At 53.8% G+C, this 14,642-nt stretch overlaps 1 protein-coding gene across 3 annotated transcripts in view; it reads right to left on the bottom strand.

The window, feature by feature from the left end:
- The window catches only part of JPH3 (junctophilin 3), a 110,842-nt gene extending 101,635 nt beyond the window's left edge, over nucleotides 1-9,207 (bottom strand). The window contains exons 1-2 of one of the 3 annotated variants that reach the window (XM_050773623.1): nucleotides 8,199-9,207; nucleotides 7,111-7,491 (exon numbers count right to left, since the gene is read on the bottom strand). In XM_050773623.1, coding sequence (XP_050629580.1) covers nucleotides 7,325-7,491; nucleotides 8,199-8,580 — 549 coding nt within the window. In that variant the 5' untranslated portion in view covers nucleotides 8,581-9,207 and the 3' untranslated portion in view covers nucleotides 7,111-7,324. Of the gene's footprint in view, nucleotides 1-7,110; nucleotides 7,643-8,198 lie in introns of those variants that run through there. The other 2 variants (XM_050773624.1, XM_050773622.1) reach the window with 2 other exon arrangements.
- Nucleotides 9,208-14,642: the final 5,435 nt, after the last annotated feature.

Here is a 14,642-nt window from a genome sequence, read left to right as displayed (position 1 = left end):
AGGAAAAAAAATGTCATGACTAAATCACAGAGACGGGGAAGCTGAGGCTGAGGGAGACGTGGCTTCCAACAATCTGCAGCCTCGGGCTTGGGATAACAACTCTCACCCTGCCGCCCTTCCAGACTCCACTCAGGCACTGCCTACCCCCAGAAGCCTCTGCTGCTCCTGCAGGGACACACACACCTCCCCTGCCCCTTCTCAGGCCCCGCCCTGTGATGCTCCCATTCAGGATCCCCACTGTGGCATGAAAAACCCTGAATTATTCCATATATCTCGGTTTTGCATCCCTGTTCAGACTTCTTATTCTTCCAGGTAGAACACAGGACTCCTATTTCTTGCATTTTCATTTGTTTCTTTTTTTCCAATCTTCCACATTACCGCAAACTCTGTACTGCATACACAGTGAGTGCTCAGCAAATACTTACAGGCTGATTCACTGAGGTTGGACCTGAGCTTTTCTGTCTTTGTGCCTTGAACACAGTCTGAACTGGGCAAATGCTTCTCCAATGACTGAATGAATCAAGCCAAGGAAAAGCAATAAAAAGACAGTGAGAAATTAAGCAGACTGGAGGGTACTCATCTCTCTGTGGGTCTTTCTTCGCACTTTGCAATGAATGCTACTCATTAAATCGTGGTCCAAAAAGGCCTCCCAGTCATGACTGCTTCTCATCATTAGAATGGTATCACTCCGTGATTCATGGCATTCAACACCATCGTCTTTCTCATATAAAACACTGGCAGTCTCTTAAGGAGCAATGACAAAGCCAACCACAAAACAAAACTGATCAAGGAATTTGAACAGGCATGTTTTAACGCTAATTGTAAAGTGAGACTGACCTGTGGACATGAGGGTCTCAGGGAAAAACTTCCCTTTAACTATGTCCAATTCTAAGGTCTTGCAATGAAACAGGCATATAAAATAATGATGGTAAACAAATTACCAAATACTACCACATTTACTTGCACAATCCATTCATTCCACAAATATTTATTGACCACCACGTGCCAGCACTATTTTAGTCACTGGGCACATGGCAGTGATCAGCATGGACACATACCCCTTCCTGTATGGAGCTTACACTCCAGACCAGTGATGCTCAATAAAGCTTTCTACGCTGATGGAATGTTCTAGATTTACATTGTTCAATATGGTGGCCACTAGTCCCATGTGGCTGCTGAGCCCTTGAAATGTGGTTGGTCCTCGTTCGTGGCCTGTTAGGAACCCAGTCACACAGCAGGAGGTGAGTGGCGAGTGAGTAAGCAAGCAAGTGAAGCTTGGTCTGTATTTACAGCCACTCCCCATCACGTGCATTACTGCCTGAGCTCCGCCTCCTGTCAGATCAGCAACAGCATTAGATTCTCATAGAAATGCAGAGCCTATTGTGAACTGCTCATGCCAGGGATCTAGTGTGCACACTCCTTATGAGAATCTAATGTCCGATGATCTGTCACTATCTCCCATCACCCCCAGAGGAGACCATCTAGTTGCAGGAAAACAAGCTCAGGGCTCCCACGGATTCTACATGATGGTGAGTTATATTATTACTTCACTATATATTATAATGTAATAATAACAGAAATAAAGCACACAATAAATAGAACGTGCCTGAGTCATCCCAAAACCATCCCCCAACCCTGGTCGGTAGAAAAACTGTCTTCCATGAAACTGGTCCCTGGTGCCAAAAAGGTTGGAGACCGTTGGTCTAGAAGATTCACCCATTAAGGCAGATGTAAAGAGAACGGTGGCCAGTCTCACTGACTGATACAGACAAATCACTCCTTTGCCTGCCTTCCGCTGTGCACCTATGACCCCTATTATGCTCCAGGAGAACTGAACACACACAACCTATGGCAGGAATACACCTTAGACTTCAGAGCAACTTCTATACATCTTACTAAAGTCTCACCCCAGGTCGGGCGCGGTGGCTCACACCTGTAATCTCAGCACTTTGGGAGGACAAGGCAGGCGGATCGCCTGAATTCAGGAGTTCAAGACCAGCCTGGCCAACATGGCAAAACCCTGTCTCTACTAAAATACAAAAAAAACTAGCCAGGTGTGGTGGCAGGTGCCTGTAATCCCAGCTACTCGGGAGGCTGAGGCACAAGAATCGCCTGAGCCCAGGAGGCGGAGGTTGCAGTGAGCCAAGATCACTCCACTGCACTCCAGCTTGGGCTACAGGGCGAGACTCTGTCTCAAAATAGATACATAAGTAAATAAATAATGCAAAAAAATAAAGTCTCACCCCCAAACCCACCTCCACAAGCTGAGAGCTGCTCTCCCAGTTGACCAGAAGAGGATGTGACCCCAGAAGACACTCACTTCTTCAGGAAGGACTGACAATATGGGGGTGAAAAAATAGGCAGGTGGCCGGGCGCGGTGGCTCAAGCCTGTAATCCCAGCACTTTGGGAGGCCGAGACGGGCGGATCGCGAGGTCGGGAGATCGAGACCATCCTGGCTAACACGGTGAAACCCCGTCTCTACTAAAAAATACAAAAAACTAGCCGGGCGAGGTGGCGGGCGCCTGTAGTCCCAGCTACTGGGGAGGCTGAGGCAGGAGAATGGCGTAAACCCGGGAGGCGGAGCTTGCAGTGAGCTGAGATCCGGCCACTGCACTCCAGCCTGGGCGGCAGAGCGAGACTCCGTCTCAAAAAAAAAAAAAAAAAAAAATAGGCAGGCATGCCAAGCGGTGGCCCTTCCTAGAGCACAGAATCCATGCACTGACCGAGTAGGACCAGGCACACTTCTTTTTTTTCTTTTGAGATGGGGTCTGGCTCTGTCAGCAGGCTGGAGCACAGTGGCACCATCTTGGCTCACTGCAGCCTTGACTTCCGGGGCTCAAGCAATCTTCTCTCCTCAGCCTCCTGAGTAGTGGGACCACAGGCGTGCATCACCACACCTGGCTAATTTTTGTATTTTTTGTAGAGACGGGGTCTCACAATGTTGCCCAGGCTGGTCTCAAACTCCTGGGCTCTAGTGATCCTCCCATCTCGGCCTCTGAAAGTGTTGGGATCGCAGGCGTGGCCCCCATGTCTGGTGCAGGTATAGGCACACCTCTGGTGGTTGAGTGTGCTGGAGGGTCCAGGGCCAGGCGGTCACCGGCAAGGAGAGGCGGTTTGGCTTGAAGAGGATGCCTAGAGGGAAAATGAGCCCAGCCGTCCACCAAACCCAGGCAGGCCAGGCAGCAGCCGGGAGCGCTCTCCAAGGTCCTGAAGGGACTGCCTCTCTTCTCTCCTCTCCAGACTGGAAGCCAGCACCTCATTCAAGTTCGAGCCAGGACCCCAGTGCAGCAGTAGTAGCTCCATCCACCATGTGGCCTTTCACAGCCAGGAAGCTACCAGCAGGGGAAGTGGCCAATCCACCGAAAGACGGACCAATGTGGAAAATTCACACCAACATCACCCTCTCCTCTAGTACTCACAAGTCTTTTTGTCATCTAAGGACACAAAGGGCGTTACATTCAACATTATTAGCTCACAGTTGAGAGTTCGTCATATTTAGAGTCGTGGAGGCTTGGGGAAAACAGGAAGAAAAAGTCTTGGAGAGGAACAGCAGAGGCTCCTGCCCCCACCCTCACACCCCACCCTCTCTTGCTCTCTCCTGCTGGATGTCCTCAGAAGAGAAGGGGTCAGAGTTCTCTCTCTCCTTCTCTGTGTCAGCTAGGACTGCTCACTCACTACTCCAGATCGCTGCTGTAGGTGGGTGCTGGTCCTCACTCCCTGGCCAGCTCATCTCAGGATTCCTCATATAAAGCCCGTCAAACGGCCTGAGGGCCGACGTGGGTAGGGGTGCTCCTCAGCCACATTTGTTTCTCAGCTATAACCGGCAACAAAAAAAACTAGCTGTTTGCTTCTTCCCTTCTCTTTTCACCTTACGGAGCCTTTCACCACCCGCCCCCCAAAGTAGCGGAAAGAGAATCTCAGAGAAAATGCTTTCATCTCCAACTGCTCAGGGCTTACTTCTTGTTTCTGAAATGAGTTTCTGTTGGCATAATCTCTGCACCAATGAACCTGATTCCTCCTAACCTGGGCACTCATTTTAAAAAGAATTTACTTGTCGCATAGTCATAGCCAAGCACAAAGCATATGCCCAATGGTAGTTTATTTTGTTTAGATGAGGGATTTTTCTCCCTAAAAGGGGCACTAACAGCATAAACGTGTGTTTAAAGTGGAAACGAAGCACACAACTGCCTCTGTCATCTGAGCCTGGTTTACAGGCCTGGTGGAGATTCAGAATCCTTGGCCAGTGGGGAGCAAGCAAGGCCGCGAGGGCGCAGTGGCTGCGTTTCGGGGGACAGGGTGGAAAATGTCTCCGGGTGGCAGGTGTTTTGTGCGCGTGTGTGTGCGCAGGCGCCTGGGGGGATCTGAATTCTGACTGTGGGTGTGTGTGATTTGTGTGGGTTGAGGAATCTGGGCCGGTGAACGGGACCTGAGTATGAGGGGGAGAGGCTTGGGCGTGAGATGACTCATATCTTTCAGGGTGTAGGAGGGCTTATTGGAGGGGATAACTTTTGATTTGAGGGGTTCTGTGTACACAGCACCCAAAGGAAAGATCTACCCGTACAGTGCAGCACAGGCATGCATGGTGGGCCTCAGGGGGCCAGGGGTTCTGGGCAGGGTGTGGATTTGCCTGTCTGTGCATGGGCATTCACCTACAATTCCGGGCCACTGTACACACATGAGAATGAGGGATATAAAGGAGACGAAAGAACAGGAGGTATTTTTGCACAGGGGAATTTAGAGAGAGGTGTACCTAGCAAAAGCCCAGGCTCTGGGACGGCTGTCCTGAGCATGATGCCTGCTGGTTCCTCCCAAGCCACACCCACTCAGAGCCTCCACTTCCCAGTGTGGAAAATGGGAATAACAAGAAAATCACCCTCTAGAGGTGTAAGAATTAAGGGCTATAATTCATTTAACACTTGCCACATGCTTGGCAGACAGTAAGTATCTAACGTTGCTATTTATCATCATTTACATGATCACCAGTCTCATGTCCAGATATTGGTTCTAATAATGATCATTGTAAGTGACATGCATTGCCTGGAAACTGTAACGATAGAACTAATGGTAAATAATAATGTATGCTTACTATATTCCTGGCATAGCCACACACACCATTCTCAGTTAATCCTCACCCACCTTATAGGTATTGTTATCAACCTTTTGTAAAGATGAAGAAACAAGCTCAGAGAGGTTAAGTAACCCGCCCAAGGTCACAAAACAGGGCATGTAGGGCAGGGATTCAAGCCCGGGATGCAAGTTGGGGTTGTGACTTCAAGCATGTGTGCCTGTACCCCACACCCCCAGGCCTCCCCATGCAGACAGTAGAAGCTCCTCAGCCCCATCAGGGAGTACCCTAAGGGGAGGACACACCTGGAGAAGGAGGAGTTGGCACAGGTGTCCCCAGCTGAAATTCCACACCAATTCCAGCTACATGTGGAATACACTGGCCGCTGGTGCATCATTCCCCAAGTCAGCGCCGAGAGCTGGGCTAAGGTTCCGGAGCTTTGCTGATGGTTGCCCAATATTCCCCCACTTCTTGTGCAAAGGAAAAGTCGGAGTGGAGCTGGGGCCATTAACTCCTTCCTCACTGCCCCTTGGACACGGCTGTCACCACCCACCAGTTGACTGGGAAGGAGGCATGGAGGCCTCTGCCCCATTCCGGGGATCCCCATATCCTGTGGGCTCCCTCCATGGGCTGCCTGGGGACACTCAGTGCCACAGTCACCCCTTTCCCAACAGGAAGCTGGGAGCCCTCCAGAAAAATGGCCCAGATGTCCAGGCCCGAGTCCCCAAGACCAGAAGGGTCAATTCTATTTCCCGTCATGCCATGTCGCCAACCAAAAGGGAGAGCCGGCCATGCAGCTCCCCATCTGCGTCCCTGCCTGGCTTTGCCCATGGGACAGCTGAGAACCGCACATCCCTTGAGAGGATGGTGAAAATCTGGGCTTCTTCCATGCAATGTGATGCCGGAACAAGGGGGGTTTGGTCCCAGACAGATCAGGGATCCCTGCAGACAAAGGCTGGGACTCCTGAATCACACAGCCCAGGCCTTACTGGCCTCATCTGTAGAATGGACACGATCAGGCAGGACCACAAGGAGGGGAAGGGCGTAGGGGAGCAGGACGCTGAGGGAGCTGGCTGGCTGGAGTGGAGAGCCCAGCCAAGTGGACCCATGGCGAAAAACATCTCTCCCCTTAACCGGTCAGATCCTAAACTCACGGCCAGCCACAGAATCAGATCCTTTCTTCCCCAAAAAGCCACAACAGAATCGCTGCTCCCTCTCCCTCAAATGTAAGCTCCATGAGGGCAAAGATCTGTGTCTGCTTTGCTCAGTGTGGTTTTCCCAGAGCCTGGCACACCTGGCTCATAGTAAACATTCCATTAGTATTTGTTGAATGAAAGAAATGATTCCTCCGGACACTGGAGATGTCTGAGGAGCGTGGGCAGAGTGGGGTGCTCAGCCTCACCCCCAGATATTCTCAGGAGTTTCAGAGACGACGAAAGGCCTGGCTCCTCTCTTCCCCATGCCCTGCGTGAGCCCAGCCTGCACAGTCCTTCTGGAGCAGGCTCAGCTGGGAGCACCTCTGGAGGACAGGTCTGCAGAGCCTGGTGGCCAGAGCCTGGGGGTGACAGCAGCCTCTGGGCTCCAAACAGCCCAGCTGGAAGCGCCAGGCTGCCTGCCTGTCTCAGCCACCCACATCTGCTGCCCGGGCCTCCCTGTGCCTGCACGCGCGCGCACACACATACACACACACACAGGCCCACAGCCTGGAACCAAGGGAGCACCGTCTGCTACTGCCTGGCCCTCAGCGCCCCAGGGTCAGGGAAGCTCTCCAACCTGCCCCATGAAAACAACAACGGCACAGAAAAGGCCGCCTGAGACCGGGGCTGGGCACAGCTTTGACAGGCAAGAGCATTATATAATTAACTGCCCCAGACTCCTCCTCCTCTTCGGGTAATAATGAACCCTGCTTTTCAGTTGCATAAGCCAAAATAATAATTACTCTCCAGCCCCCTGCCACTCCTGGATGTGGCCGGGGAGCAGGTGTTTCCAGCTTTCTTCATGAGACTCGCAGGCAGCCAGCGGGCGGGGAGGACCAGACCACACGTACGCTCTGGATTTTTATTCCCGGCAGAAGCACAAGTCATCGCTGCACCTCACTCCCTTCCCAGGCATCCATGCCTGAAACAGGCGAGCCGCCCGAGGGAGGCAGGGGACCCAGGGCCTCTGAGGATGAGCTCCCACATGGGGGTGGACTGGTCGGGGAAGCCAGTCTGTTTGTTTGGGGTCTGGCTTCCAGGAAAGGACCGGCTCCGTATGTGTCAGGTGCACTGAGGAGTGGATATCGGAGTATCCAGGCAGGCGGGCAGCTGCAGAGCCGGCCAAGGCTCCCTGCACAGAAACCATCTTACAGCAGCAGCAGCAACAGCAGCAGCAGCAGGCAGCTCCCTGGCTTCCGGCCCCGGCTCTGCCCCGAATGTGGTGGCATCTTAGAATGAAAGCACAGACCGATTCCCTCAACTAATGGTGAAAATGATGCAGCCACTGAAAGGCGAGATTCCTGGGCTCTCACTGAGCAGATGGGCCTCCCTCCTCCCTCCAGCAGCCTGCTTCGACAGCTCTAGTCCGCGTCCAACCACCTAGAAGTTTATTGCCTGGCTGTTTTGGTTCGGGTTGGCATCCCCCGCCCCTAGCGCTCCCCATCACTCCCTTTCCCTCCGCTTGGGCAGATTCGGGGCTGAGGAAGGCCCTCGGGCGCCGCAGGAACACTAGAAGCGAAGCTGAGGCCTGATCGAACGGCGGCCTCCTGGGTGGGGGGCAAAGCCAACAGGGGGAGGGGCCCTTCTCCCAGCCCCCTCTGTCCTTGCTGGGTTCCCCAGGGCCGCGGGCCCAGCCTGGCCCTTCCCGCAGGTCTCCGGCCTGCTGTGTCCGACGCACGGAGGCTCTGCTGGGCCCCGCCTGACTCTGCCCCTGGAAAGCCCCCAACACCCTTCAGCTGGCACAGGGGCACTGTCCCCACCAGGCAGCGGGGCAACCTGTAGCCAGGAGCCTCCGTGGCCTCCAGGGAAGCCCGGGAAAGGCCCCTGGTGCCCACGGCCCAACCGGAGGGCGCAGCTCAACTTCCCCGGAGATCCACAGAAGGGGCGCGATCGGAAGCAGGTCCCCTCCCGCCCCGGCCCGGCCCGCGGCACCTACCTCCGTCCGAGTAGGTCTCGGTCCCGTAGCCGTCCTGCAGCCCGTTGCTCCAGGTCCCTTCGTATTTGGCCCCGTTGCCCGCGCACTCCCGCACCCCGTAGCGCCCCTTGAATCCGTGCGTCCACTCGCCCTTGTACACCCACTTCCCCTTGCTCTCCAGGCCGATGCCGTGGCGCTTGCCCTGCGCCCAGGTGCCCTGGTACGTGTTGCCGCTGGGCCAGGTGTAGACGCCCAGCACCTCGAAGCCGTGGCTCCACGAGCCGGTGTATTCGCCTTGGCCCTTGGGGCCGGTGCAGACGCCATGGCCGTGCGCCTTGCCGTCCTCCCAGCCTCCACAGTAGGACCCTCCGTCGTCAAAATTAAACCTGCCCCCACTGGACATGCATGTAACTCGGTTCCAGATCCCGCAAACGGTGAAAACGGACTCAGGCGATCGACACAGCGGAGTCGCGGCCGCCGGCGGCCCTGGGTCGCGAGCGTTTTCCGGAGGAGAGGAGGACGCGGCCCCGGAGCGCGGTCTCGGGCGCGGGCGGCCGCGGCGCCGGCTCCGGAGGAATTTCAGTCAATCGGGGGCGATTATTCCTTTTCGAGCTGCGCCGCGGAGCCTGACCAGCGTCTCGCGCTCCCGCTGGAGACAGGACCGGAGGGGAGGGGGAGGGGAGGAGGGAGGGAGGGGGCAGGAGCGGCGGCGGCGGGGCCCGCGGCTCCACCTCAGCGGTGAGAGGGCCCCTCGCCGGCAGCCCCGCGGGGAGGGCGCCGCGCCGAGGCCGGGCGGGGGGCGGTTCAGGCCCGGGCCGCGGCCCCCCACCTGCGGCTGCCGCGCTGCGGGCGCCCGAGGGCGGCGGCGGGGCCCGCGGGCGGCGGCGGCACGGGCGGCGGCGCTGGCGGCTGCACCATATTGGGGGCCGCGGGCCGGGCGCGGGGCGGCGGCGGCAGCAGCAATGCGGCGGCTCGAGAGGCGGCGGCGGCGGTGGCGGCGGCGTGCGCTCCGGACCCGGCTCGCGCGCTCGGGCCGCGCGGCGCGCGCCCGCACCCCGCCCGCCCGCGCGCCCCCGCCCGTCCCCCGCCCGCGCGCCCCCGCCCGCCCCCGCCTCGGCCCCGGCCCCCGCCCCCGGAGCGCGACGGTCCCAAGAGGGGCGCGGCCGGGCAGGCTGGGGCTCGGCGCGCGGGCGGGGACCCTGGGCGCCCCGCCCTCCGCGCCCCCCGCCCCGCGCTCCCCGCCCGGGGCTTCCCCGGGGCCCCCGCCGGCCTGGAAACCGGGGTCCAGCCGGGGCGCCCCCGCCCCCTCCGGGACTGGGATTTAAAGGCACAGGAACTGCGTAATGGGAAGGCGCCCAGCACCCAGGGCGCCCTCGGCCCCCTCCCGGGAGCCGGGCGGTGAGGCTGGCAGAGGAGGCCCTGCGAGCTGAGCGCCCCTGCCCCTGCCCGCTCACGCGCGTCCCCCCTCCCGCCGGTTTCGGATCTGCCCCGCCTGCCCCTGACTCGACTGAGGCCCTTTGCAAACCACAGGTGGTTTTCTCCGGTGACAAACACTCTTTCCTTCTTCCTTCCGGGCAGCTTGGGTCCAAGGGTCGGGGGAGGGGGGCTTACCCCAGAAAACAGGGATTTGGCGAATCCCTCTCCCCTATAAATTAAATGAGAGTCGAGGCACACGCACGTATCTTGGAGCAAAGTCACCCGAATTCCGTGCGCCCTGGCCAACAGGTAGCCCCCCCACTCGGGGAACGGTCGCGCTTTGGGGGAGCAAAGTGGGACCGCCATTCGGGCGTTTCTAGGTCTCTCTCCAGACATACTCTCACCCTCCGCCCCACCCTCCCCCAAGAGACAGTGTCTGATTCTTGGATCCGAGCATCCTGGGACCCATTTAAAATGCATTTCCTGGACCATAAATCCTCAGGCAGAAGCCAGCGTCCCCAGCCCTCCTGGAATGCGTGCGGGAAATGGCAGGAGCCCGGTGCAGTGGGCTGATCGGGGTGGGGAGGCTGCCCAGGGTCCTCGCTCCTGGGAGCGTGGGCCGGTGACTTCGCGGCGCAGTGAGCCAGGAACTGCAAGCCAGGCCTGGAGTCTGAGATTAGGACAGGAGAAGAGGTGCGATTCGGAGCCTCCAATCAGCCAGGAGCCCTGCTCAGATCTTCCCCCGTCTGAGAGAATCACGATGGTCCCCACTCTTGGCTCACTCTTGGCTCATGGGGCTATCAGGAAAATCAGCCCCTCCTGGGAGTCCCAGAGTTCAACCTCAGTCTCCTGCCTTGGGCACCAAAGCCTCCTCCCCAGGGTACCAGCAGCCAGGAGGACAGTCACCTCTTTATACACCCACTGTTAATGAGGGACTTTTAGGGCAGTCGGCTGTGTTTTGTGCAGTTACAGTGATTCAGTGAACTTCCCAGAGCTGTCTCCCTGTGCCCCTCTACAGAAGTTCTCGAAATGTCTGCGGTGGCATCATCGGACCAGCTACCTCTTGGACTTTATTGGAAGCTGCCAAATTGCTTTCGAAACACCTGGAGCAATTGACCTCTCACCCTTCAGTGTGCCTGGGTTTGTGGTTCTCTATTTCCTGGCCGGCACTGGTGTCCTCAAACTTCTGATTTTCTTTCCATTTATTTTACTTGATTCATCTAAATAGGTATGAAATAATATCTCTGGGCTGTTTCATGTCCATGAAAATTTCTCTATTGTAAATGTGTGGGCCAAAGGAACAGCACCTTGTCCTCAAGAGACTCGGGTTCAAACCTTGGCTCCAGGGTCCACCAGCAGTGTGGCTTTTGGCAGTCACCGAATGTCCCTGAGCTCAGTTTTCTCATCTGTAAAACGGAGATGACATAGTTCCCGTAGGGTTACCGTGGGAATTCAAAAGCCAGGCGCCCAGCACTCAGTAAGAGCTCAGGAAGTGAGAAGTAATGTTACCAGAAGCCAGCCCCCCAGGGAGGGTCATGGATTCCTGCATGGAGACGCCCAGCCCTCTGCCTGTTGAAATAAACATTGCCACCACTCATACGCTCTACTTTCCATTTCTTCCATTTTATTTCCAACCCTTTTGCTGCTGAATCAGCAGCCCTCCTTCACACAAGCAGTGGATTGCAACTGAGATCCTATTGAAACACGGTGGTTTTTTCCAAGCAGTTACTGGTCAGCACCTTCCACCCTTGGCCAGTGTACCCTCTGCTCCTGCAGTTCCAAGCCCCCCACCCCTACCGCCAACTGATCCTCTCTCATCTCCTGCAGTCAGTCACTCCAGCGGTGACAGGCTCTAGTCTCTGAAATGCAGATATTAGAGGCATTTATTCTGTGCAATTTGGAAATCACTCCCCCATAAAGTAGGGCTGGCAGTATTGATTTCATTTTGGAGGAAACTCTCCAAGCCCATAAACATCATACCACCCAGCAATTTAAAAACAAAAACCAGGGAGAAAGACAAAAAAGCTGTAACCCACATGTGAGCCAGGCACGAGGATGAAGACAGCATGTTAGTCATCTTGTGGACTGAGGAGATTTGGAATTACACTCTCCTTTTTAAAAGACACACTTTTCTCCACCAAGGTAAAGTGCCTTGCCAGAAGGAAAATAATGACTGGGCAGGATTCAAGCCCAAGTCTGCCTGGCCTTCCAGCCTGCACCCTTTCTGGCCTCCAGCATGGGTCCTTGCTGCTTCTTTTGCCTGGTGCCTCTTCCCATGACAGTAGAGCTTTCTGGTCTCAGCTCCAGAGAGGCTTCCTGACTGTACTGAAGAAAGTTAGTTCCCCCTTCATCCCCACAAAAGCCTATTGATCTCCCTCAAAGAACTGAGCCACAATCAACTTATCTGTGCTTACCTTCTTGTCTTTGCCTGTGTTTACCATAACACTGTGAAATGTCCACAAGGTCCCCCATTCCACGTGATCTTCTTTCAGGGTGGTGTTGACACCCCTCCTGTTGAGGGAGTGCTTTGGGGGAGCAAAGTGGGACCGCCATTTGGGTATTTCTAGGTCTCTGTTGAGAGATGGGCTTTGCATTCCCTTCCCTTGACTCTGGGCCAGTGTGTGATTATCACAGAAGTGACATGATGTGACTTCAAAGGTCAGTTCATAAGCAGCAACACAGCTTCTGCCTCATGCTCTTGGGGTGCTCAAGCTTGGAACCAAGTTGCCATGATGTAAGGAGGTTCAAGAAGCCCCTGGACATGCCAACAAGGAGAGATACAGGGTCCTCCAGCCTACAGCTCCAGCCAGACTCCCAGCCAGCAGCCAGTACCATTTGACAGCCATAAAAGTGTACCATCTTGAAAGTAGACCCTCCAGACCCCAGGCAGGCCACCCCAGCTAAAGCCACATGCAGCCGAGACAAATGTTCCCCATCAAACCTTGTCATCATTTCAATTTTCTGAAAAAAAAAAAAAAATTGTTGTTTTAAGCCAGGCATCACACAAACCATAACCCAGAGGTCAAATCTAGTCCACCGCCTTTCATAAACAAAATTTCACTGAAGCACAACCATGGCCATTCATTTGTGTGTCTGGAGTGGCTTTTACACTGCAACGTAAGAGTGGAGTCATTGTGACAGACACCATATAGCCTATAAAGCGTAAAATATTTACCATCTTGTCCTTTACAGAAAATGTTTACCAAGCCCTACGTACTAGTCTTCGAGGGCCAGCATAACAAAATTCCGCAGACTGGGTAACTTAAACAACAGAAATGTCTTACAGTTTTGGAGGCTAAAAGTCTAAGATCAAGCTTCTGGCTGATTCAGTCCCTGGTGAGAGTTCTCTGCCCAGCTTGCAGATGGCCACCTTCTCACAATGACACGACCCAAACCTCTCTATTTTACTGGGCCCTACATCTCTGCTCTCAGCCATCCTGCCTTGTGTTTCTGCCTTCCATAGACCAGCTTTATCTGTTGCAATCTGCTCTTCCCATCCTGACAGTCACTAACCTGAACTCTGGGGATCCTGATTCCTGAGTCTTAGGAGAGACATTCAGCTTGGGTCAGGTGTCCCTTTCTGACTCGATTAGCTGTGGTCAAGTAGTGGGGTCCAGGGTCCTCCCTCGTGATGGCAGAAAGATGTGATCAGCATTTCTGGTACAAGTAGAGGAAGCAAACTGAGCCAAAAATTGGGATATGGGGGTCTGTCAATAAGACATGATGTAAAATTGAGAATGGAAGAGCTTTGACAAAATGATAAGCATGATTTTACTTCCTTACTTACTAAGATCTAGAACTACCCATGACTCCAGATAGTGCTGTCACTGGTCATTCAATTTCAAGATGAAGATAATTATGAAAAGAGAGGTGGGAGGAAGGAAGAAGAGGGGGATAAAGCAGAAGTAATTTGTATGGATTAACACGAAGAAAAAATAAACTTTGTGATTTTGATGATGATATAAAGGATAATGAAGATGATGATGTGTTAGTGATGATGGGGATGATATTGGTGGTGGTGGTGATGGTAATAAGGGTAATGATGATGATGATAGTGATGGTGATGGTGGTGATGATGGTGATGGTGATGATAAAGATGGTGACAATGTTAATGATGGTGATGGTGATGATGGTGATGGTGATGGTGATGATGGTAGTGATGACGATGGTGGTGATGATTATAATGATGGTGATGGTGACAGTGATGGTGATGTGATGGTGGTAATGGTGATGGTGGTGATAGTGATGGTGATGATGGTGATAATGGTAGTGATGATGGTGATGATGGTAATGGTGGTGATGGTGACGATAGTGATGATGGTGATGATTATAATGATGGCAATGGTGGTGATGATGATGGTGATGGTGATGATGATGGTAGTGATGATGGTGATAATGGTGATGGTAATGGTGGTGAGGATAGTGATGATGGTGATGATTATAATGATGGCAATGGTAGTGATGATGATGGTGATGGTGATGATGATGGTAGTTTGTGATGATGGTAGTGATGGTGATGAGGATTATGGGAATGGTGATGATGGTAGTGATAATGATAGTGATAATTATTACATGTATGTGCCTGGCTCTGTGCTGAACCTATATTATCATATTGTATTTAATCCTAAAGCAACTTTATGAGGCTGGTAGTATTATTACCCTCATTTTACAGATGAGGAAATCTGAAGCTCATAAAGGCTAACTCACTTACTTAAGGTGGAAATGAAGAAGCAGTTGACAGCAGAGCACAGGCTTGCAGCCACCACACTCTTCTGTCTCAAGTGTGCAAATGTCCCCTCGCTGGGAAAAAAATGAGTTGTCTCTGGCCAAGCCACATATTTATATAATTTAATGAATATTTAAATAGTAAATGCTCAGATAATGACCACCCAGGTCAAGGAATTAGACATTATTGGAACCCCCAAAACCCACTGTGTATCCCTCTCCAATCATAACCTTCTCCTCCCTCCAGACAGAGCCATTCACCTGAACTTATGATCACTTTTGCTTTTCTTTATAATGTTACCACCTGTCTATGTGCATCTTAGG

Source organism: Macaca thibetana, chromosome 20 (assembly GCF_024542745.1).
Source record: "Macaca thibetana thibetana isolate TM-01 chromosome 20, ASM2454274v1, whole genome shotgun sequence".
NCBI lineage: Eukaryota > Metazoa > Chordata > Mammalia > Primates > Cercopithecidae > Macaca > Macaca thibetana.
This window is presented reverse-complemented; position numbering and strand designations above follow the sequence as displayed.